The 22,991-nt window shown below is 66.1% G+C and overlaps 7 protein-coding genes across 7 annotated transcripts; 1 reads left to right on the forward strand and 6 right to left on the reverse strand.

Moving 5' to 3' along the window:
• Positions 1-466: 466 nt before the first annotated feature.
• Positions 467-1,417, forward strand: F751_3194 (hypothetical protein; the record flags this gene model as incomplete). Its single annotated transcript, XM_011399062.1, has 2 exons — positions 467-769; positions 947-1,417. 2 exons carry the CDS (start codon positions 467-469, stop codon positions 1,415-1,417), a joined length of 774 nt encoding a protein of 257 aa, XP_011397364.1.
• Positions 1,418-1,749: 332 nt separating this feature from the next.
• On the reverse strand, positions 1,750-4,609 carry F751_3195 (putative MYST-like histone acetyltransferase 1; the record flags this gene model as incomplete). The annotated part of the gene is made up of 9 exons (XM_011399063.1): positions 1,750-2,010; positions 2,155-2,289; positions 2,463-2,541; positions 2,692-2,840; positions 3,002-3,136; positions 3,322-3,520; positions 3,885-4,033; positions 4,219-4,329; positions 4,514-4,609. 9 exons carry the CDS (start codon positions 4,607-4,609, stop codon positions 1,750-1,752), a joined length of 1,314 nt encoding a protein of 437 aa, XP_011397365.1.
• A 278-nt stretch (positions 4,610-4,887) lies between these two features.
• Positions 4,888-9,708, reverse strand: F751_3196 (hypothetical protein; the record flags this gene model as incomplete). The annotated part of the gene is made up of 9 exons (XM_011399064.1): positions 4,888-5,218; positions 5,587-5,994; positions 6,133-6,232; positions 6,375-6,672; positions 6,905-7,015; positions 7,911-8,268; positions 8,402-8,644; positions 8,930-9,041; positions 9,483-9,708. The coding sequence occupies 9 exons, from the start codon at positions 9,706-9,708 to the stop codon at positions 4,888-4,890; spliced, it is 2,187 nt and encodes a 728-aa protein (XP_011397366.1).
• A 368-nt stretch (positions 9,709-10,076) lies between these two features.
• F751_3197 (hypothetical protein) lies at positions 10,077-11,777 on the reverse strand (the record flags this gene model as incomplete). The annotated part of the gene is made up of 6 exons (XM_011399065.1): positions 10,077-10,222; positions 10,370-10,496; positions 10,794-11,025; positions 11,178-11,247; positions 11,417-11,465; positions 11,682-11,777. 6 exons carry the CDS (start codon positions 11,775-11,777, stop codon positions 10,077-10,079), a joined length of 720 nt encoding a protein of 239 aa, XP_011397367.1.
• A 390-nt stretch (positions 11,778-12,167) lies between these two features.
• Positions 12,168-13,499, reverse strand: F751_3198 (Chlorophyll a-b binding protein of LHCII type I, chloroplastic; the record flags this gene model as incomplete). Its single annotated transcript, XM_011399066.1, has 4 exons — positions 12,168-12,751; positions 12,972-13,028; positions 13,200-13,245; positions 13,434-13,499. The coding sequence occupies 4 exons, from the start codon at positions 13,497-13,499 to the stop codon at positions 12,168-12,170; spliced, it is 753 nt and encodes a 250-aa protein (XP_011397368.1).
• Positions 13,500-13,986: 487 nt separating this feature from the next.
• F751_3199 (DNA repair helicase UVH6) lies at positions 13,987-18,472 on the reverse strand (the record flags this gene model as incomplete). The annotated part of the gene is made up of 11 exons (XM_011399067.1): positions 13,987-14,362; positions 14,630-14,737; positions 14,934-15,165; positions 15,460-15,739; positions 16,100-16,291; positions 16,465-16,574; positions 16,675-16,792; positions 16,917-17,043; positions 17,359-17,921; positions 18,093-18,212; positions 18,350-18,472. The coding sequence occupies 11 exons, from the start codon at positions 18,470-18,472 to the stop codon at positions 13,987-13,989; spliced, it is 2,349 nt and encodes a 782-aa protein (XP_011397369.1).
• A 912-nt stretch (positions 18,473-19,384) lies between these two features.
• Positions 19,385-22,504, reverse strand: F751_3200 (Endonuclease MutS2; the record flags this gene model as incomplete). Its single annotated transcript, XM_011399068.1, has 9 exons — positions 19,385-19,726; positions 19,878-20,039; positions 20,175-20,264; positions 20,571-20,684; positions 20,799-21,013; positions 21,117-21,333; positions 21,511-21,870; positions 22,012-22,231; positions 22,341-22,504. 9 exons carry the CDS (start codon positions 22,502-22,504, stop codon positions 19,385-19,387), a joined length of 1,884 nt encoding a protein of 627 aa, XP_011397370.1.
• Between the last annotated feature and the right edge of the window lie 487 nt (positions 22,505-22,991).

A 22,991-nucleotide genomic window follows, 5' to 3' on the forward strand; every position in this document is an offset into this window, starting at 1 on the left:
CACCGCCTCCGACGATGACGGCGAGGGGGGGCGGGCCCGGGCGGGCATGACCCCGGCGGACGAGACGGACACGCGGCTGGGGCCCGAATGCCAGGTGGTCGTTCCTCCGCTGCGGCCTCGGCCGGCCGGCGGGGCGGGGGCGGGCGAGCTGCGGTGGCTGGCGGGGAGGGTGGACGTCCCCGTGGGGGCCACGCGCGACGCGGGCGGCGTCGAGGACGCCGCCGCGCCAAGCATGTCGCCGGAGGCCAGGTGTGTATGGTGGGCGGGTAGGGTTTGGGTTTACGGGAGACGTCAGGTAGGGGGTGAAGGGAATGCGCATGCGTAGAGGATCGAGGGAGGCCCCAAGCCCGCGCGGCAGCGCCTGCGGGCACACCCTGGTCAGTCAGCTCCCACGCACCGCGTCTGGCCTGGGTGCTGCCAGCGCTCTACTTGGTGCCCTGCTTGCCACATCACTGACCCCACGAGCATGCACCTGGACAGGCGAGCCTGGATCGCGGCGGCGCGTGACAGCCTGGCCTCACGGCTGGGCGGCGAGGCCGCGGCGGCGCTGGGCCTGGACCGCATGGGCGCCGCGCTGTGCCCCTCCTTCACGCCCGCGGAGGAGGCGGCAGTAGCGGAGGGCATGCGCGCGCTGGGCCGCGACTTCCACGCCATCTGCGCGCGCTTCCTGCCCCACCGCGCCGCCGGCGACCTGGCCGCCTACTACTACAACGTGCTCAAGATCGGTGCCAGCCCGGCGGCGCGCGCCTGGCTCGACGAGCAGCACGAGGTGAGCCTGCTTTTGCAGGGGGGGAGAGGGGTGAGGGGTCGGGGGGGGGGGACCGGATGGTGCTGTGTGGGAGGAGTCGGGACCGCTCTGAGGCCCACGAGGGTGACGAGGCTTTCACTGCAACAGGGTTCACTGCCGCACCGCTGAGCGACCTGGTCCCCACCACCCCCTTTCTAGGCCGCCGCGGCGCAGCAGGCCGAGGCCGAGGCCGCCGAGCGGGAGCGGGAGGCGGAGGCGGCGCGGCGCGCGGAGCGGCAGGAGGCGGCCAACAAGAAGCGCATGCTGCGCGAGGCGGCCGCCTGGGTGCGCGCCGCGGGGCGCGCCCCCGCCGAGGCCAACTTCAACAAGTGCGCAGGGCTTGGTGGGGGTCCCGTCTTTGGTGCGAGGGGGGTGCAGAGTTTGGCCGCCGCGTGCACGGCCTCGGCGACCCCCTTCCTCCCCTTCCCAAAACTTCAAACCTCCAGGCCCGTGGTCAAGGAGCGGGCGCTGCGCACTGCCAGAGTCCTGCACGCCCTGGACGCGGCCGGGATCCCCGACGACGCGCTGCCGGCGCCGCTGCGCGCCGCCGCCACCCCCCGCACCCTGCTGGGCTGCAAGCTGGTGGCCCCGGACCCACGCCCCGCGCAGCTGGCGCCCGTCTGCTTCTGACGCGCTTGAAACGGATGTTGAGGGTCTGCGCGCGGCACCGTGGCAGCGCTCCCCGCCGCTGCACCACCCCTGTACTCTCCTGCAATCCCCCTCGTGACCCAGGATTCGCTCCCATGTATACATCGCGGCAATGTCTTGTTTTATTCCTGGGGTGGGGCTGGGCGTGTGGCAGCAGCGGAGGTTGATGCGAAAGAGACGCACCCACAAGGTAATGAAAGCACAGGAGAGGGGGGAGATGAGGATGCTTGTCGAGCCACATCGTGTTCGAGAGGCCCTCGAGCGATCGCCCCCCCCACTCGTGCTCGACAGCTATCACATCCCCACACAGACCCTCACACGCGCGCGCCATTGTAGTCGCGCTCCGCGTTGTAGGGCGTGAAGATGATCTTGGTGGGGTCCACCTCCAGCCCTGCGCCGCCGGCCTTGCGCAGGTGCGCGTCGATGACGTGGGGCGCGGCGCAGATGACGTGCTGCCCCTTCTGGTACTGGATCAGGGACAGGTGCTGCAGGGTGGAGATTATGTCGTCGGTCTTGAAGGCCGTCAGGTCAGACAGCTCCTTGATGCTCACTGAACCCTCCCGCTCACGCAGCAGCTTTGGAGATGGAGGAAGGAAGTGGGAGATTTGGGTTGGGCAGGGGTGCAGGGGTGTGGTGACATTGGACAGGGCTGGCACAGACGCCCCAATCACACCCGCGCCGCATGTACTCCCCCCCCACCCCCATCACATGTCCCTCACCGTGAGCAGCACGCGCGTCCAGTAACCGCGGTACGACACCAGGCCGAGGTCGGAGAGGGGCCGCTCGGGCGTCCCCACTTTGCCCTCAATCTTGGACAGCTCGTAGGAGAAGGAGATCAGGAACTTGCCATACCCCTGGGAGTGGAGGAGGAGATCAGAGATGGATCAGGGGTCTAGGGAAGCTGCAGAAAGGGCTCCCGATGTGGAGCCTCAACCAGACGAACACCCTGCTCCGAGATGTGCTCATTCAAGCAAGGCACTACCAACCCGGCACACGATCCCAGCCAACCCTCCCACCCACGCCGCACCCTTCGTTGGTAGGGAGGCAGCGTGAGGATGCAGGCCAGGTTGAAGCCCTCCTCGCTGCTCTTCTCCTTGCTAAAGTATCTGTCGCCGCACGGGATTGAGGAATCGGTGCAGGGTTGAGCGTGGGAAGCTTTGGTGCGGGGGGCAACCACGCTGGCCTGCGAATATGACCTCAGCCTCCTGATTACACAACAGTACCTTCCCCCAATCCCCTGGCCCCGCCCATCTCACCCGGTGATGTGGGCACCCCGCTCGTCACACTCGCACATAATGTAAAAGAGGAAGAGGTCGACGTCCCAGTACAGCGTCTTGTGGTCCAGGAAGAGCTTGGCCAGGTAACACAGGTTCTGGCAGTAGCCCTTGGCCTTGCGCCCGTCCACCTGGCAGAGGGGCATGCGGTGTTGGGGCCAGGATTAGGACAGCAGAATTTGCAAAGCACATGCACTGACTTCAGGAAAGTGGATGAGCACAGGGGCCTCGGCAGCGGCTCCCCATGCTCATACATGAGTGCGTAGTCAAGCACCCTCCCGCTCAACCCCACCTCAAACATGGAGATCTTGCCGTTGCGGTAGATCTCCGTGCCGGGCGGGTGCAGCATGGTGCACTTCTTGACGTGCGCCAGCATGTGCTCGCGGTGCTTGAAGAAGCACAGGTCGTGCTCTGAGAAATACATCTTCTGCGTGCATACCAAAGAAGAGAGGGTGGTTGGATGATGGCGGGGGCCGAGCAGGACCCAGGGGCTCCCTAGATGGTGCATGAAAACTTGATGGAGGGCAAAGAGCAGGCATGGCATCTGCATTCCCTCACCACTTAGAAAGGGCGCCCCCCCCTTTCAATCCCGCGTGCACCCAGTCTCTGCACCTTGCACTCTCTGTACTCTGGGGGAAAGGGGCTGAAGTACCAGGTCTCCATCTCGTACTTCCCCAGCTCAATGTCGGCGATGTTCTTGACCTTGGTAAACTCCTCGTGCTCCCGCAGCTGCGCGGGGTCAAAGTCCTCGTGTCCCTCCCCCTCCTCCTCGCTGTGCTCGTCGTCCACCTTCCGCTTTTGCTGCCGGGTTCTGTAGGCGTGAGTGACAAGAAGGGCTGTCAAAGTGGGTACGCCTTGCCTGGAGTGAGGAACGCGGCAGGAACACCAATGAGCAAGCTATGAACTGAAATCGCAGTACCCCATCCCAGCGTACTTGTCACCGAGCTCTGGTGGCTCAGGAGGGATGGCAGTGTCGAGTTGTAGGTTTGCCAGCGGAACCCACTCGTCCATCCTTCTATTGACTGTCGATGCTCAAAGAGGGGCCATTGGTCCCACCACAAATGCAGGGTCCAGACAAAAGAGGGGTCGCAGCAGCAGCGCAGCGTCTTATGCAGTTGCAGAGGCCTCCTTCCGAGTCCCCGGTTCATATCCAGCAGCTCCTGTGCTCCCCTCACCCTCGCCACTCACACTTGCGATAATGCACGTAATACTCGTAGTTGTTGGTGTCACCCAGTCTCCGGCGCTCTATGATTCGGGCCGGGTAGCACTTGCCGTCGCGATACTGGCAGTCAACCAGGGTGTTAACCTCCAATGGAAGTGTGACCTGCAGTTCAGTGGCGGTCATGTGGAGATCAGGGAGCTCCACATTCAGGAAGATCAAGCATCAGTCCAGGTACGCGTCGATGCCATGTCTTCCCACGTCGGAATATCACAGGCCAATCTCACTGTATCTGGAGCCTTAAACTCTCAACTCAAGTACTCATCGCCCAATAATACTCCATTTCGTACCTCGCTGCCGCGGCCAGAGGGCTCGGCAGGTGTGTCCACCATGTCGACAGGAGTGACCAGTGACTCGGTGGGGACCTTGCCTCCCATGATGCGCTTGCCCTTGCCCGCTCCCTGGATGCAGGGACATGCCAGTGGAGATGATACAGTGGCAGGACATGCACCGCCATTGAGGCACTGGGTGGCTGTGAGCGTGCCCACTCGCCCGGGAATGAGCTGCATGACAGGGGCGGTCAGTGCATGTACATGGAAAAACATGCGCTCGGCCTCTTTATGGCTGTCCCCATTCGCTCCCCACCTGCCGTGGCAGGTACTGATCGCCATCGATGGCAGGGGGTGCCGGGGAGGCACTGGCGGACCTCCTGCCCTCCGCGGAGGACCTCGCGCGCGTCATCTCCCGACACGGATGGTCGGTCTCCTCTGTCGGGCTGCGGCGCGGGAGGCCTTCGTCAGGCCACCGAGGGCGTGTGTTCAAGGTGTTGGGCGCCTCAGATCGGTGTCATTCCCACCACATGCCCCCATGAGGTGCTCCAAGAGGCTCACCTCCGTCTGTCGCATTTCGTGGGGCGTGCTGTGCCTCCACGCAGCACGCCGATCTGCGGGTGCTCGCGCATGCCGCCCCTCCCGGGCTGCTTCTGGACAAACACTCGGGCATCAGTACCCTGCGTTACATCACACGATCACCGGGCGCTGGCGCGGGACGTGCAGGTAGTCCACCACCTTGAGCGCTGCCTCGGGGGGCGTGCCGCGCAGGGTGTACCCGCCCCTGACCTCGACCGGGACCCAGCGTGAGGGGTGGCGTGCGCGCCAGCCCGGCACGCCCGCGTCGCCCCCACCCCCCGGGGCCCTCCAGGCTGGGTCCTCCCGCCAGGCTCTGGGCACGGTGTCCAGGCCCAGGGAGAAGATCTCCAGGTCGCCCGCGGGCGTGATGTGCATGCGCAGGAAGCCCTTGTGGTCTGGCACCTGGAGCGAGCTGAAGGCCTCGTCGTAGTGCACCCCGAACCTGCATGAGTATTTGGGTGGGTGGGTGGGTGGGTGGGTGAGTGGGGTCTGGCTGCTGGCTCTGCTTGAGGTACCGCAGGAGGGGGGGACAGGAGCGGCTTGATACGGCATGCCCCCAGAGCACGGGAAGCAGGAGCATGATCCCCCTGACTGTCTGAGGGGCCTCCTGGTTGCCTCATGTCCGCCCTCGACCTTTGAGGCAAACGCCTCATCATGCTCATGTCACCCCCCCAGCTCCCCCAATCCAGCCAGCTCCCATATCCAAGCTGAAGCAGGGCTATGTTCTGCCCCACCACAACACAACCTCCCTCGGCCCGGCATGCACCTCCTTGTCCCATCCACAAGATAATACCCCCCACCAGCCCGCACCAGTTGACGCAAATGTAGAGGTAGGCGCCGAACACCAGGGCCACCGTGGGCGTGGCCAGGAGCCAGTAGTAGGCCAGCACGCCGCCGTAGTAGCCCAGAGCCTGCAGGCGGTTGAGCTCCCGCCCCGCGCACAGCAGGTCGCGCGACACGGCGATGGCCTCGGGCGCGTCGAAGGCCGCCATGGCCCACTTGATGGCCCCCGGGTAGAGGCCCAGGGTCCAGCGCTCCGCCGCACCGCGCATGTCGGCGGGGTCGGGGAAGTGGGCGGCCTCGTACTGGCGGTACCACTTGTACAGGCTGTGGTACCCTTCACGCCCCAACTGCTCGTGCCGGATCACGGTCTCGATGCCCAGCTCCAGCAACAGGAGCAGGAATACCGCGCAGCACACGTGCGCGGCACAGTGCAGGCTACGTGATAGGGGAGGAGGGTATTGAGGTGGGTTTGTGAACGCGTAATTTTCTAGGGGAGTCGGGTGATACAAATCACAGCCATGGCAGGTGGAGTGCCGGCACTCTCACACATCCCACTCCTCACCACAACCTCACCTCGCAAACAGGAAGCGGGTGGTGAAGCCACCCAGCCGAGCACGCACGGCCAGGCCCCTGCCCTTGAACTCTGGGCGCTGCCGGTCTGCGGCCGTCGCGTCTGGGCGAGGACGAGATGGGCGGGGTGGGTCAATGGTGAGCCCCCATCGCCAGTCGGGCAGCTCGACATGACACAGCTCACACAGGGTGCCCATCCACAGACTCTGCCCTCCCTTCCCTCCCACATCATCTTGCAGGCTCACCCCCTTTTGCGCCGATGCCGCCTGTGGCGGCAAAGCCCAGGGCCAGCGCGGCCATGCACAGCAGGGCCAGCAACGACACGTAGGACTCCAGGAAGATGTCGCTGACGGTGTCGGCCGCGGCACCCAGGAGCAGGCTCAGGCCGGTGCCCCAATCCGGCGCCTCCAGCACCGCCGCCAGGTGACGGCAGCGCGGCAGCACCGAGACGACCAGCAGGTAGTACAGCGCGCCCCCGATCACGTCGAACCGGGTGTTCATGTTTCGGAACATGTGCAGGTTGCGCCGCCCGATGCTCTCCGACTGCGGGGTGGCGGGGTAAGGCAGCATCGCGAGGTACGTGGGGCCCGTGCGGCGGCGGGTGCTGTGGCGCACGTGCCAGCAATGCATGGATAGGGCCAGACTGTCCATGAACCCCTCGCCCGGCTCCGATGACGGGTGCGACCGCCACGGGATCAACCTCATCAAACAGCCACTGCGCGGTGCAGACAGCGAGAGCACGATCTTGAAGACACACGCTCATCCAGCAGCACACCTGCTGGGCGCTGGGGTAGGCGGCGGCGCAGCGGTACTCGCCTCCCGGCGGGCACGACGGGTCCGGCGAGCGCCCGCGCAGGCCGGAGGAGGCGCCGGGGCGCCCGAAGCCCTCGCCACTCGTGCCTGGCGGCAGGAGGGATGGGTGTGATGTGCGCAGGCTGGTGAAGCGCGACGGACGATTACAGCATGGCCCAATGTCATGGTCATCTCCCACCTCTCCTGAGGTCCCTCCCTGCCCCACCCCTGCATCGCGAAATGTTTTTCCTCCCCATCACCAGCCTCACTTGACAGTCCCAGGACACTCAACACGCCCCCAACCACGCCTCACCTGCACGGTCGCAGACGAAGAGGGGCCCCGCCGCGGCGTCCCGCGGCGGACGGAAGCGCGCGTAGGAAAACGCGTGCGTCGGGTGCAGGAAGGCGCCGCCCGACCCCGACACCAGCAGGTGCTCCGGGTCGGTCAGCCGCCAGCCGGCCTCCGGCGCGGGCGGCGTGCCGCCCGCGGTGCCCGGCGTCGTCCCCGGCCGCCCCCACGCGCCACTTCCCCCGCCGCCCTGCCCCTCCCCCGCGGCCATCCTCAGCTCGGGCCACCAGCTGGAGGTGAGGACCGAGGAGGTGGAGGCCGCGGAGGGCGAGGCGTCGCCGCCGCACCCGCCCCGCGCCGGCACGTGCAGCGGCGTTAGTGCCGGCAGCGGGCCTGAGCCGCCAGAAGGAAAGCGCGGCGTGTCGCCGCTGGCCTCGGCCTCCTCGCTCACCGCCGCAAAGGGCGTAAGCGTCTCGCGCGGGGGCGGCGTGCCGCCCGCCGGGCCCCGGCCCTCCAGGCGCTGCGCGGCGTTGGCCCCGCCCGGCGCGGCGCCGACGGGCAGCAGGCTGGGCGCGCTGGGCGAGCGCCCGTGCGCGCCCAGCGAGCCGCCGTTGCCAAAGGGAGGCTGCATGCCGTGGCGCACGCCCGCCGCGCCGCCCGCGCCACCGGCGGACAGGTGCGCCATGATGCGGGCCTGGACCGCAGTGGGCGACACGCCGGCGGGAGCGCTGGCGTCGGGGCGCGGCGTGGGTGCGCGGCTGGACCCCGGCGACCCCCCGACCGGCGACCCGCCGGCGGGCGTGGACGCGGCGCTGGGCACCAGGCTGGAGCTGGCCCCTGGCGCGTCGTAGGGCTGGAAGGAGTGGCGCATGTAGAAGTGGAGGTCGCCCGCCACGGCCAGCCGCGCGCGGCCGCGCAGAGGGCCGCGCACGAGATGCCGCAGGTTGTTGGCGGTGTCGGTGCCCCAGAACCAGTCCACCAGCCAGCGCGGGCAGTGCATGATCAGAATGGCCTGGTCGGTGGGGGCCATGCGCGTCTCCGCAACGCGCGCAAAGTACCTGGCGTGGGAGTAGGGGCCGGAGCGTGGGTGTGTTGGAGTTTGGATGCCTCCCAGGCCGCCTTCGCGTTGGTCTCCCCGACCCTGTGGACACCCCCTTTTCGCCCCGAAAACCAACAGACAGACGCACGTACTTGTACTGGCAGGTGTCAATGTCGTCCACGAGGGCCAGGTCTATGCCAAACACCCACCACCCCGCCGGCAGCCTGAGCGCCCAGTACGACTTCTCCTGGGGCAGGAGCCAGCCCCCCAGCCAGCCGCGGTGCAGGATGTGGCGGGAGAAGGTCTCCAGCCCATCGATCCAGTCGTGGTTGCCGGGGATGGCAAAGGAAGACGGACCCTCGTACCGCCGCAGCGCCGTGGCCTTGTGGCACAGCCTGGGTGGGCGGGATTTTTGAGAGGGGCGGGGGAGGAGTCGCCGGCGAAGACGGGCGATGGGGCGGGGTGACAACAAGATCTCAAACGCGACGTCCACAGGACCGGTCTGGCCGCGCTGGAATGAGGCCTAGAACACACACTTTTCCCGCCCCAGCTCTCTATCTCATCCCTTGAAGAGCAGCAGCGGGCCTGCAAAGTATCACCCCCCTCTCCTCACACGCCTGCACACAGGGCCCGCCCCGCGCCGGGGACAAGTGGGCAGGCAGCGCGGGGGCGGCGTCCACAGCCCGCGCCCAACGTCCGGCTTGTTGACCACAAGGTGGCCCTTGTGTACGTGGGGGGGCGGCGGCAGCGCGGCCTCGTACAGCGAGAAGAGGCGCGTGCGGTACGTCTCCTCTGGGGGTTGGTTGTTGTTCAAGGGTGGGAGGGGGGTGGGTGGGATCCCGCACACCGCTGGCATTGCCGGCAAGTGTAAGGCTGGGCGGTATGCCAGCGACAGTGATACAGGGAGCACCCAGGGACATCAACGAATCGTCGAGCTGATGGTGGCGTTGCTCCCCGGGATTCTATCGGGATCCACAACCCATCACCCTTTCACACAACCCATGCTCCTCCCCGCTCTGACACCCACCGCACCCGTGGGGTTGGGATAGGCCAGGTCTCCGCCGTGCAGGAGCACGCGGCCGCGCGGCAGCGTGCGCGTGCGCTTGGACGGCGCGAAAGACGGCCCGGCGTGCGCGGCGGCGCCCGCCGCCGCCGCCTCGGCCGGCAGCGCCACCTGGATGGAGGGCGCGGCGAGGGCGCGGGCGACGGCATAGGTGGGGTCGCCGCCGTCACCGGTGTCGGCGCAGAAGTCGAACCAGAGCTCGCGCCCCTCGGCCAGGTGCTCAAAGGTGAAGCCGTCGCCGTCCTGGGGCGTGGGGTCGGGCGCCACCCACTCGCTGGCGGTGGCCACCTGCATGGTGCGCATGTCGAAGCGGCCCAGGAAGACCTTGACCGAGACCATGAGGTCGAACAGCGTCTTCAGCAGGTCCGCCGAGGTGCCCGAGTACCAGGGAAACATGGGCAGGAAGGCGGGGGCGGGCGCGTCGTCGGGCAGGCGCTGGGGCGGGGGCGGGGCGGGCGTCCGCGGGCTGCCTTCCCCACCCTCGCCCCAGCCCAGCTCCAGCCCAAAGTCGTCGCGGAAGAGGAGGGAGGAGGCGGCGCGCAGCTTGCGCGGGCTCCACAGAGACCCCACGCTGGACATGGTGCGCACCAGCACGTCAAAGCTCGTCCTGAGGTTGAAGTTGGTTGGTTGATGAGGAGGGACATCCAAACGGGTGCGGGTGCATGCGCTGGCCCTCTCCACGCCGGCAAGGAAGCAGGCAAGGAAGAAGAGGCCTGTGTCGGCAACAGGCGCCCTCCTCGACCATACACGCCTCCCCCAGTCAGTCACAGGGACCAATAAAAACAGTACCCAACCCCCTGCCCCACCTGCTGGGCATGGCGCTGCGCCCCTGCTGGCCCAGCAGGTCGTAGCTCAGGTCGGCGCTGCGCCGCCAGCACCCGCCGCGAGCGCCGCTGCTCCGCAGCCAGCGCTGCGCCACGACAGGATGAGTGTGTTCGTGTTTGGCCTGGATGGATCCCGTCCGCGGCCCTGGGACGCTCGCCGCCACCTCCAGACCCTCCGCAGCCCCCACCCTCTGGCATCCCCCACCCCCCACACCCCGCCAGGCCGCACTCACCCTTCCTGCGCGCCAGCGAGGCGGCGGCGTGCATGGCGGAGGCGGCGGCGTAGTCGCTGAGGCAGGTGGCCCCCAGCATGGCCACCAGGGTGAGCCAGAGGCTGAAGATGGGGGAGATGGTGCCGCCCTCCCGGTCCAGCACCAGGCCCGGGGCGCCCGGGGGCAGCCCCTCCCGCGCCTCCTCGCTGTAGATGACCCAGGAGGAGAAGGCGGGGAAGGCGGCCACGGGCACCGGGGCCAACCAGCGCTCGCAGACCGCCTTGCGCCAGGGCGAGCGCTGGACGCCCGTGGGGCGGAAGAGGTGGAGCAGCGTGGCGCGCGGCCCGGTGCCCGGCGGCGCCTCGCCCCCCGCCTCGGCCCCCGCCTCGCAGAAATTGTGGTAGGTGGAGCAGGCCAGCGCCAGGTTGGCGGCGTGCAGCGCCACCACCGAGGCGGCGGAGGGGTGGGCCAGCCAGGGGCGGACCCAGGCGAGGGCCAGCGCGGCAGCGTGGGCCGCCGCTGCCGCGCCCAGCACCGCCAGGGAGAGCAGGAAAGTGGTGAGCAGGATGGAGAGGTCGGCGCGGAGGTCGATGCCCAGGCTGTCCAGGGAGGGGAGGTGGTAGAAGACAGCGGAGCAGAGCCAGAGGATGTACAGGCTGCTCCAGCTGATCTGGGCGCTGCGGCGCGGGTCACGAGGGGGGTGGAGAGGGGGTCGCTGGTCTGAGGGAACGGGAGGTGAGCAAGCACGCGAGGAAGATGTCGATGAGTCGCCAGCCAGGGACAGGCCCTTTACATCTCAGCAACGCCTGCACACAACACAAACACCCACCCGGCGGCAGAACCGAGGCGGAGGTTGATCTGGGGGCGCACATACAGGTATGCGAAGAGGCACGTCGCGCCTGCGGTGATTGCGGCCGGCGAGCGAGGCGAGGGGTGAGCGAAGTGAGGGGGCGAGTCTGCACGTGCGGCGCGACGGACGACCACCTCATCGCTCCAGCACGCAAGAGGGCACAAAGGCAACAGCCCACCCATAGAAACGGGCAGGCAGTGCGTGCGGCAGCAGCCTACCGAAGAGGTAGTACCAGCGTCGGTTCAGGTTGAACCTCTCCACCACTCCCTAAGGGGTTCAGAAAAGGGAGCGGGTGGTTTGGCGCTAGAATTTGGCAATGGCAGGGCCATGAAGAGGCGCAATGCCACCATAGTTGCAAGTTTCGGAGTCGTGAGACTGCTGTGGTGAGGCTCTGTCTGCGCTATGGACCGCCCCTGCTGCATGCCTGTGTCGAGAGGCTGACATCCCTCACCCTCACCCCTTCCCCGGGCACCCCTCTCCCACCTGTGCGCTGTCGATCAGGACGCATGCAGCCGAGAATGTGATGACCAGGTAAATTGCATACTGCGTATGCTTGAACCCAGTCACGTGTGTCGCCATCTTTGGTGGTCTCGGATGCCACCTCGCTGCCAGGCCACTCACTCGCAGCCACTCCGGTCGGGAGAGGGGCAGAGGGGCCTGTGGGAACCCTCCAGGACAGTCATCGAGGGTCTAAGTTTCCACATTCCATTCGAGCGGTCTGTGATTCAGCACAGGCATTGATGGGCGAGCGGGGTGAAATGCCGTGGTCATGTGAGGCAGCACTGGAGAATCCGCATCTCGACAGCAACTGTTCAAATGTTCCCCGATCCCGGTCTGCCACCACACCCAACCACCCCATCATCTCCTGCTCTTAGATTACAAACATCCGATCAGCAGCGAGGGAATCAGCACACATGGTATTGATCAAAACAGTGCTCCGCCCTTGCTCCGTGCAGCCCCGGGCCCACCCTAGGGGGTGAACTTGGTGGCAGCCGCGAAGCCGTTGTTGGTCCAGGGGTCGGCCAGGTGGTCGCTCAGGTTCTCCAGGGGTCCCTTGCCGGTGACGATGGCCTGGACGAAGAAACCAAAGTTGGCAAACATGGCCAGACGGCCGTTCTTCAGCTCCTTCACCTTCAGCTCCGCCAGCGCGTCGGGGTCGTCGGCCAGGCCCAGGGGGTCGAAGGCCTCACCGGGGTACAGGGGGTCCAGGCCTTCGCCGGCGGGCCCGCCGTTCACGCGGTAGCCCTCCACCAGGCCCATGAGAATGACCTGGGAGATGAGGGTGGCCACGATGGACTGGGCGTGCACCAGGGAGGGGTTGCCCAGGTAGTCCAGGCCGCCGGACTGGAAGATCTGGGAGCCGGCCTTGAACCAAACGGCCTCGCCGAAGGAGGCGGCGCCGTTGCGCTCCAGCAGCTCGGGGGTGATGATGCCCAGGGCGCCCAGCAGGGCCCAGCGGGCGTGGATCACCTCAAGCTCGCGGTAGCGGGCAAAGGTCTCGGGGTCGGCGGACAGACCGGCGGTGTCCCAGCCGTAGTCACCGGGGTACTCGCCTGACGGTGGGAGGGGGGGAGGGGGGGCGGGGGAGGGTGAGAATGGATCTGTATGGGGGGTGGAATGCGATGCAGCGACGAGATTCAGCAAGATGGAGCTGCAGGAGCTACGCGGCCAGGCAGGGACACGATCCTAGCAGTGCCATCCCATCGCTCAATGACTCAGGCCAAAGTACAGGATGGCGGATTCATCACACGGCTCCCACATGCCCCCGCTCACCCTTCAGGTAGTCAGGGGTGGAGTCGCCGGAGAAGGGTCCCAGCCACTTCACGCGGTCTGCGAAGGAGTGAGCATTCGGATGATGAGCGCAGGTGCACATGGAGAGTGGATATCGAGTGGCCTGGGGCCAGGCCAGGTCAGGGGGGGATCACACGACCGAGGGAGGGGCACTGCTCCCCGGCCCAGGGCAAGCGCAAAGAAGGCAAGCGAGCACGGCCAGCTACTCACTGGGGCCGTAGAACTCGGCGGCGGCCCTGGTGACCTGGCGGGTGCCCTGTAATGACAAAGGGTTGGGGCAAGCATGTGTGAGATAGGGTCGGGATGGGTCGGGACCTGGGAGCTGATCGGGGCCCACTGTCGCCCCGAAACCGTTGCTCGATCGAGGGCCCTGGCGTCGCATGGGAGCTAGTTTCCAAAAAGAAATGCAAAGGCAAAACACACCAGACCATTGCAATCACTCACCCGTCCAGCGGTGGGGACGGCGCTGCGCAGGGTGGTGCCCATGGTGGCGCGCATGGCGGTCTGCATGATGAAGAAGAAGCCGGTTGAGATGCTAGAAATGAAATAGAGAGGATGAATCTACCGAAATCCGGCGCTGATGAGCTCTATTTGCTCGGGGCACGCTACCGCATCTTGTTCCAGCAGGAGTAGATTTGGTCGGGATACCCTGGTGCGGTGCCCTCGCACCAGGGTTTATGCTCCCACAATCGTATCCCACCCTCGGATTTTCCCCCATCTGTCATCGTACGTCGGCCACGAGATCCATGGGGTGGTGGGATCTGCGTGATTCCTGACGTCAGCTTGTCCTATCAATAAAATTTAGATGCTCGAGTGTTCATAGCCCTGCGGTGCGGTCGTGCCCCGTGCGGGCCTCTCCAGATACCCCCAGACTCCGCCTCTCCGAGCACGTGCCTGGGTATCCGCTTTTTTGAGTTAATACCTCCATGACATGTACCAAGAGACTACAATATCATCATGGTAAAACCTCCGCATTCAGAGCACCAGGCAGCCAGGATCATCCCAGGACCATGGGCCCTGCCCCTGCTGTGTCCAGAGCATTCACCGCCGCCTCGGAGAGCAGGCTGGCACCCTCCGCCGACCCGCCGTCGAAGGGCTGGGCCATGGCGCGCATGAACTCCCGCGCGATGCACAGGAGCATGTCGGTGGAGAGGTTGAGGTGCGCGTCCCGCAGCTGGCTGGAGATCCAGCCAGGCAACTTGTCGCGCTTGTCGTGGCGCTGGTAGCGCTTGTCCGCGAACACCATCAGCCCGTAGTCGGCCTTGGAGCGGATGACGCGGCCCACGCACTGCGCCGCCTGCCGCACCGCGTCAAAGGCCAGGAAGTCCGACTCCTTGATCTGGAAGGTCTCGCGAAGGTATTCCAGCCGAGCCCTGGGTGGGTGTGGGGTTGCACGGAAGCAGAGGGGTGGGATGGGATGGGGGGGAAAGTGGACGGAATGAGATTCTGTGAGATGTTGGTGTTGGGATGAATGAAAGAAGGGTCGATGTGAGGAGCTGTCCGAGCTATCTTGGGGCGAGGCCCGGGCCAAGGGGCCGGCGGCTCGCGCGGCAGATCACGCCCGCGGCGCACCCGTATCTCAGCATGTTTCTGTTTCTGCCCAGCACCTCCAACCCTGCCCATGAACATCTGGGCAGCACCTGAGGATGCGGCCCAGCGTGTACTGGTAGGGCACCCCAAACATGACCACGCAGCGGCCGTAGTGCCGGTCAAAGTCTATGCCCTCCGCCACCTTGCCCCTCGCCACACTGCATTGGTGTCAGGCTGGACTGGAACGGGGAGAGAGGGAGAAGGCGAGCAGGTCCAGGGCAGCATGCATACAAGAGTGAGGTGCAGGAGCAGGGGCCGTTGCCACCGAGCCCCCGCGGACCGCAAAGGCCACTCCGCCGGGCAGCCTTTGCCATCGGCGCCGCCCACTTCACCCCTTGCACCACCGTCATGCACCTGAAGAAGATGGCGCCCCGCCCGCAGTCGCACGCGCGCCGGTAGTTGTCCAGCGCCAGCGTCGTCTCCACCACGTCCACTGTCTCGATGAAGACCAGCTTGTGCGTCATGAGCGCCGACAGGATGCCCATGTCGTTCCAGCGTGACACTATGGAGTCCATGTAGGAGTAGGAGACGAAGAAGCAGATGATGCCGTCGGGAACCACCGCCGCCAGGTCCAACAGCATCCTGCCTGAAATTGCGATGGGGTTGGTGGAAAGGGTTGAATGGAGCAGAGGGTGTGATGCTGGCAGATATGTGGTGAAGTACATGCCAATCCTGGCGCTCCTGGGGACCAAAGGATGCAGAGAATTCTGGTCTTGAGGCAGACCGCCTGCTGCCAGCCCACTCGGGAGAGGCCGAGGAGCGGATACCGCAACTGAAACCCCTAGCCTACGATGGACACCAGTGCGCACAGCCTCCACATGGGTCAAATGTCACCCACACAAACCGTGACAGCATTCCCCCCAAACTGCAACCTGCCCACCGTAGTTCCTGGTGACAGCCGGGTCGTCACGCATGTCAAACTTGGTGGACACCGGCAGCTGGTCCCCACCGCGCGTCAGGACCACGGGGCAGAGGCACTGGCGCGTCAACGTCATGGCCAGCGAGGCCAGGCACACGGGCTTGAAGTCCAGGATGCGGGGGTAGAGGTCAATGGGGGACAGCGTGCCCGAGGTGATCACCACGCTCTGGAACTTGGCAAACACAGGCTTGATGGCCAGGCTGGCGTCCAGGCACGCCAGCTGGATCACCGGATCTGGCACCTGCCGTAAGGAAGGTGATGTGGGAATTGAGGGATGGACACTGTTTGCAAAGGTTGAGGGGTATGGGATAGGAGCATTGTCATTGGGTGCTGTGAAAGGGACGTGCTTCGAAGTGGCAAAGCGATGCAGGCCACATCCCTCTTCTTCATGCGTGACAGATACAGGGGCAGGGGCTCGTTCTGCAGCGGAATGGCTGTACCATCAGCCGATGCAGCTTTCTCCTCCCACGTGAACACACACACACCACCCCCGCCGGCTGCACATGCCAGCTTGGCGCTGCTAGTCCACATGCATGCCACCTCACAGCCAGCTGCACTCTCTTCCCCAAGCCGCCTTCCTTCCACTCCCAAATCCCCTCACCCCGGGCATGCGCTCGTCGTAGGGCTCCACGATGATGGCAAAGCCCTTGGTGTAGGTGCCCACCAGCGTGGCAAAGTCGGCCACGCGATGGATGGGCCCAAAGTCGTCGGTGGCCGAGATCTCCAACGTCTTCATGAGGCTTGTCAGCCGGTCGTAGCAGAAGCGCAGCGTCTTGCCCTCAATGGCAACCACCTGGGGAGGAGGGGCGAAAACGAGAAGGAGGGGTGGTCAGGGTGGTGGCCTGCACTGGGTGTCTGCTGTCGAGCGTGAGGTGGGTGTCCCACAGAGGAGTGTGGCCTCCATGGCCAGACACGGCCACCATTCCCCAGTCAGGACCGCAATCACCCACTGGGACTTCCTCTCACGCTCTGGAGGTGGGTGAGGAAGGAGGTGGGGGTGTCGGACACCACCTGGTTGACGTTGAGCCGCGTGCGCAGGAAGGAGAGGAAGCGCTGGAGGAAGGCGAGGAAGTGCTCTGAGGCGGGTGGGGAGTCGGGAGGTTGGGTCATTGTGAGTGACTCTGAGGCACCCAGGTGGTACCTGGCACCCTCTTGGATCCCCCCCAGGCCACCCACCGGCACGGCGGATGTTCCCCGGCACCGCTTCCTGGAGGATGTCGGCCGGCAGCGCCGGGTTCGCGAGCCACTGCTCGCTCTCCCCGCCGCCCCTGAGGGCCCCCTGGCTCGCAAGGCCCTGGGAAGATGCCGGGCAGAGGGAGTTACTCAGCAAAGGGCGGCAGTCAGGGGGCAGGCAACTGCAAGCATGCCGTGATACGGCCACCCTGCTCCCATCCCTGTGACCTCCCATACCCACCCACCTGCACCAGGCGCTGGTACTCCCGCTTGAGCCGGTCGGCGTCTGTGGACTTGACGCGCTCAATCTCGGACCGGAGGCGAGCCACGTTGCGCCCCGCGGCATCCAGGCCCTGCTGCCTCAGCTCCACGCTGTGGGTGCCATGGCATGGGGGGGTGGTTGGGGAGACAGGGTGAGGGGTCCGGCGGTGGCCCCGTTCAACATCCATGACTGCTGCGCATGTCACACACCAGGACCCGAGGACGCTTGCTGGGCGCGGATGTAGTTTCAAGGGGAGACTCAATCCCTGGGGGGCCCATCCACAGGGTCATGCCCGGCCAGCTGTCTTTGCTGTACTCCTCCTTCACGAAGCGGGTCTCCCAGCTGCGCAGCGTCCTTCCCACCCATCCTCAACCTCCCCTTCCTGTACTGACCCCCACCCCCTTCATTTCCCCCTCTTTCTTCACCTCAGCGCCTCGATGCACACATTGTCGATGTTGTGGGCCTCGTCGAAGACCACGATGCACTCGCGCTCCATCTCGCGCGACACCATGGCTGCCACCTTGGGGTCCAACAGGTACTGATAGTTCCAGACCACCACGTTGGCGTAGGCCACCATGTGGCGCGCCAGGAAGTAGGGGCACCAGCGCCGCTTGCGCCCCAGCGCGCGCAGGTCGTGCATGGTGTAGACCCCGGCGTCCAGGCGGCCGTCGGCGCCCGCGCCCTCCAGGCCCTCGAAGAACTCGCAGAGCTCAATGTCAGGCACTGCGGCCGGCACCGCGGCGGCGGCGCCGGCATCCGTGGTCTCCGCGCCGGGGCGGGCTGCGCCGCGCGCCCGCTCCCGGACCCAGGAGGCGGTCAGGCGCATGCACCGCGCGTCCACACTCTCTCGAGACCCCTCCTCCGCCACGCGCGGGTGGATGCACAGGTTCTTGCGACTGGACAGGCCCAGGGCCAGCAGCTTGGGGGCGGGGGCGTCGGTGAAGTAGCGGGATCGATACTCGATCAGGTCCTTGACCTCCGCCAGGACCTGAGGGGGGTGGGAAGGGAGAAAAAAGAGGGTTGGGGGGGGAAGCCTCAGGGCTAAGGTGCTGTACACCTGCAGGAGCAGGCAGGCCATTACACCCGGATCAGAGCCTCGGTCCCGCCTCGGCAACTGCCGCTGCATAGGGCGCCCTGCGCCCCCGACACACACCATCACCTTCTCCATCTCTGGTACGGTGCGCGTGCAGTATATGAGCTTGCCGGTCTCGGGGTGGGCCAGCTGGTACGAGGTGATGAGGGACAGCAGGGTGATGGTCTTGCCTGTCCCCGTCGGCATCTGGAAAGTATGGAGGAGGGGAGGCCGGTCTGTGATGTCCAGGGGCTGCAGGAGCGAGTGCGCGGCCCAGGGGCCCCTGACATCCGATGGCAGGACAGAGGGCATGCCCATGACATGGCCTCCACCCTCATCCCCACCTCCAGCAGGCAGTGGCCCTTGGCGTCCAGAGCATGCTTGAGCTCCAGCATGTACTTGTACTGCTCGGGATAGATGTACTCATAGGGGAAATAGACCGTGAGGCCCTCCAGGAGGAACCTCATGCTGGGGACCCGTGCCTGATGACGTGCTCGTGTCGATCGGTGGCCTGGGCCAAGGCTCTAGACACGGCAATGACCCCTCATGCCATCCACTGTCCAAAGTCCACGCGCCAAGGACGGGGACTCCGCCTGTGGCCAGCGTGACGACGGCGTGGCACACCCTGTTTCGGGTGGCGAGAGCCTTGCCAACTGCAATAAGGCTATGATGGCGGCGTCACTGACGGTAACTAAACGTGTCAATATTTGAAGAATCCAGTATATATAGGTGTGCGTCCAGCCTTGCTGCTTGGGACTCTCCAAGCAAGGAGTGTCGACGATGTGATCACCGAACCCACAACAGGCAAGCACCCAGTTATTATGTGGGCACGTTTTCACAGAGGAGGCATCATTCGGATCAATTCCACTCTCTGAGTGTCGCTCCTAATCGGTGCCAGGCGCAGAACTGCACCATCTCAGACAGGGATGCTGCCCATGAAATGCTCCGGAAAACCCATAATCCATGTCGTCTCCGCTCGGTCGATGGGAAGTACAGGTTGTCGCCCCCCGCCATTTCCAGCATCTTTGCGCTTGGGGCAATGTCCGCGTTAATGAGGTCTAACCGAGACCGGACTATTGCGAATTGAAAACTATATTCCAAAGCCCGCTGCGATCTACTTCGGTAGTCGTAGCAATTTCTGGACAGGACTCTCGCAGTCCTTAACCCCCCCCCCACACTATCCTCCACCATTCACCTCCACTGAAATTCAATCAATACATGTTGACAGTTGTTGGTGTAAGCAGTCAATGGTGCAGTGTGCCGAGGAGCAGCGGGGTGTACTATTGGTGACATACAGCATGGGATACAGTGAAAGAATTCGTGCAAGGACGCAGGGCGCAAAAGCAATATACACATCATCTGGCTGGTCGTACATCCTGCTACCGCTTCTTGGCGGCTGCCTGGCCTGCCTGCCACACGTCCGCAGCCCTGACTTGCACGCGCAGGGCCCCCGCCCTCACCGTCAGCACGTCCCCCGCAACCTTGACCACCATCCCCGTTGCGCCCTTCAGCTGCGCGACAGCCACAATGTCCCCGACGCGCACCACGGGCGCTGCCCGGGGGTTGGGCGCCCCCGGGGGCTGCTTTTCCCGTGCCGGCTGCAGCCGGCCACGCATCTGGGTTAGCTCCCGCCGCGCAGCCTTGCCGTCCAGGAACCCCGTCCTTGCCTCGTGCAGCATGGTACGGATGCGAGCCTTCAGTTCTGCCTCATCCGCAGCAGCCTGTGCAAATTGAGGGGAGGGAGGGGGGGGGAACCCAGGGTGAAAGGTTGCCGCCAGACCTAGCCTTCCCCCACAGAAGGAGGGCATCCAAGTTGCCGAGCCCATCCGCCCACCACCACCAACATCCAGGCCCCCTTTGCAAGCGACCCACCTCCTGGGCCATTCTTTCTTCGACGTTCGCGGCCTCCCGCTCGCAGGCCAGCAGCTCAGCCTCGGCTGTGGCTCGCTCCCGCAGAGCCGCCTCCAGCGCCCTTTCCGCCGCCGCCCTTTCTTCGCGCAGGCCGCCCACCTCCTCCGCCAGGCCGCGCAGCGACTGCCGCGCCGGCCCCTGCGCCGCCGAGCTCGCCGACGCACCGCCGCCCGCCAGCCGGTCGCGGGCGGCGGCCAGGATGTCGGGGTCGAAGCCCAGGCCCTGCGCGATGCTCAGCGCCATGGAGGGCCCCGCCACGCCCCAGGTCAGGCTGTAGGTGGGGTGCAGCGTGGATCCGTCGAAGCCCACCGCCGCACAACAGAAGTCGTCGCGCGACGTCGCCAGGGCCTGAAAGTGGGGACGGGGCTTGTTGGGTGGCGTCGGTGGTACCTTTGCACGGCAGTCATTTTGTGCAGGTGAGAAGGGTTGCCGCCTTCAGGGCTGGGGCTGGTTGCATGACGAGACTGTTCCGTGCACACCAGGGACTACATGTCAGCCTCTCACGGCAGCGAGCTCTCCATGCCCACCCCCGCAAGCACCCCACTCGCCAGCAGCCCACACGCTCGCCCCTACAAATCCCCTCCACCCACGAGTGATCCACACCTGAGATCCCCCTTCCCCTCCCCTGACACCTCAACACCCCTCTCTGGTTACCCTGACGGCGGTGTGGTGGGTGGTGACGAGGGTCAGCCCCGCCCGCCCGGCCAGCCACGTCAGCGTCGCCGTGGCGATGGCGGCGCCCTCGCTGGGCTCGGTCCCGCTCCCCAGCTCGTCCAGGAGGACCAGGGAGGATGGGCCGGCGCCCGCGCAGGCGCCGGCCACGCGCCGCATGTGCGCGCTGAAGGTGGAAAGCCCGGCGCCCAGGCCCTGGCCGTCGCCCACGTCGGCCAGCACCGCCTCGAAGAAGGGGAGGCGGGGTCCTGGGCCGGCGGGCAGGAACAGGCCAGCGCGCGCCATGAGGCACGCCAGGCCCAGTGTCTTCAGCGCGGCGGTCTTGCCGCCCGTGTTGGGGCCGGTGATGGCCGCCACGCGGCTGGCAGGCGGGATGTGCAGCCCGATGGGCACCGGGGGTGGTGGGAGGGAGGGGGTGGGGGATGCTGGAGGAAGCCTCCTCGCAGCCGTTTGGCGCCACACTGGCGTCAGATGCAGCCGCCGCAGCGATCGCACCGGCACTCCTCGTCGCAGCGCCCTTGTCAGCACCCCTTGCGCCCTCTGCGCCGGCCTCCTCCCCGCCAGACGCATGCCCGAGGCTGACCCCCAGCAGCGCCGGGTGGCGCATGCCCTCCAGCTCCACGCCCGCCCCGAATGTCGGCCGCTGGGCCCCGAGCCAGCGGGCGTGCGCGGCGCGCGCGGAGGCGAGGTCCAGCGCGCACAGCGCGTCGCGCGCCGCCAGCAGGGCGCCGGCGTGCCGCGCCACCTGTTGTGGCATGGAGATGGGTGGTGGGGGGAATGTGAGGCTTGGGAAGGGGGCGCGGTATTGGATCGATCGGCCTGATGCCTTTGGACACACCAAAATCAGTACATCATTCACCATCATGGGGTGTAACCCAGGGCCCCCGCCATGCAAACGCCACAAGCATCACCCCTCCCACACCTGGCGAGACAGCGAGGCCAGGACCGCCGCCACCTCCTCCTCCTCCCGCCCGGCCAGGGCGGCGATGGCGTTGTTCAGCGGCACCAGCTCGGCGGGCTCCATGTAGGCGGTGGCGCCCGAGGCGCTGAGGGCCAGGGTCAGCGATCCGCGCGGCAGGTCGCCCTTGCGCGCGCGGCGCACGGGGCAGCAGGCCCGGTCTCGGCGCTGCACCACCAGCGGGCGCTCGGCGACGCCCGACGCGTGCAGCCGTCGCGCCCAGGCCGTGGCGGCATGGTCCAGCTCTGCAGCGGCCCGGCGCGCGGCCTCCCGGACGGCGCCCAGCTCTGCCGATGCGCTGTCCAGCAGGTCCGGTACGCCAGGCTGGTATGAGAGATTGTGGGGTCCCGGGGGGAGAGTCGCAGGGGGATTTGGTCAGCATGCAGACCCGCGACCGCAGCGGCACAGTCGAGGAATCTACCAAATCCCCCACCAAAGTCCCACAAAGCCGCCACACCGCCGCACCCTCACGGCCAGCGTCAGGGGATGGAGGAGCTCCGTCAGGCGGAGCGCCGGGCCGTAGGCCGCCAGGTCCGGGCGGGCATCCTTCTGAGCAGTCAGGCCGTCGCGTGCGGCCTCCGCCAGCTGCAGGGTTTGGAGCAGGGCTCCAAGGGCGTCGACGCTCAGCACCAGCCCCGCACCGGCCCCCTCCACAGCGTCGAGGTAGTCTGAGACGCCCGACAGCCTGGAGCAGGTGTGGAAGGAGGGATGGCCGCAAAATGCTTTGGCGATGCAGCATCAACAATACCACATAAAACTTCCCTCCTCTCCTGACTCTGTACTACCAGCCTCACGGTGTTGTGAGGTGCAGTGCTTGCTCTGTCTCCCGCAGCAGGCGCTCGCTGACTTCCCTAGAAGAGCCCAAGGCCAGGCCATGCGGGCCATGGGCGGCCTCCATGCCCATGGGGGTCCGACAGAAGCGTCCCACCTGGACGCACACCTCCTGCCACCCCAGCATGGCTAGGGAGTCCAGCACCAGGTCATGTTTTGTGAGGGGGCTTGATTTCAGGGCTGACAAGGCTGTGCCTTCTGATGTCACCTGGGCAGCACTCCTCACCACAGGCGTCCTGCCTGGATGGTGAGGTCGTGCTCCATGCCACCCTGCATTGGCCCATGGGGCTCTGTCAACGCGAGCAGCGGCACCTCGCGGAGGCATCGAGCTCGCAGCCATGCGGTGCATGCCCTGGTGCCTCGCTCCAGGTGTCACGGCGCCCATGCGGGTGTTGTGGGTGACGCATTGCAGCATCGCTCACGCGGCTGCCGAGCGACGAGCCCGCCCTCCTACAGTCAAGTATTGCGGTAATTCGCATTCATATGTTTGGCAACAACCCTGGGATTGGATTTCATTCGCATCTGCATGTCCACTCCAACGAGCAGCAGAGCACATCACAGCATGGTGGTTTCGACACATCGCCGACAGTCGGAACCTTGATTAAATCAGAAGG

This window comes from Auxenochlorella protothecoides, assembly GCF_000733215.1.
Source record: "Auxenochlorella protothecoides strain 0710 unplaced genomic scaffold scaffold33, whole genome shotgun sequence".
Classification (NCBI taxonomy): domain Eukaryota; kingdom Viridiplantae; phylum Chlorophyta; class Trebouxiophyceae; order Chlorellales; family Chlorellaceae; genus Auxenochlorella; species Auxenochlorella protothecoides.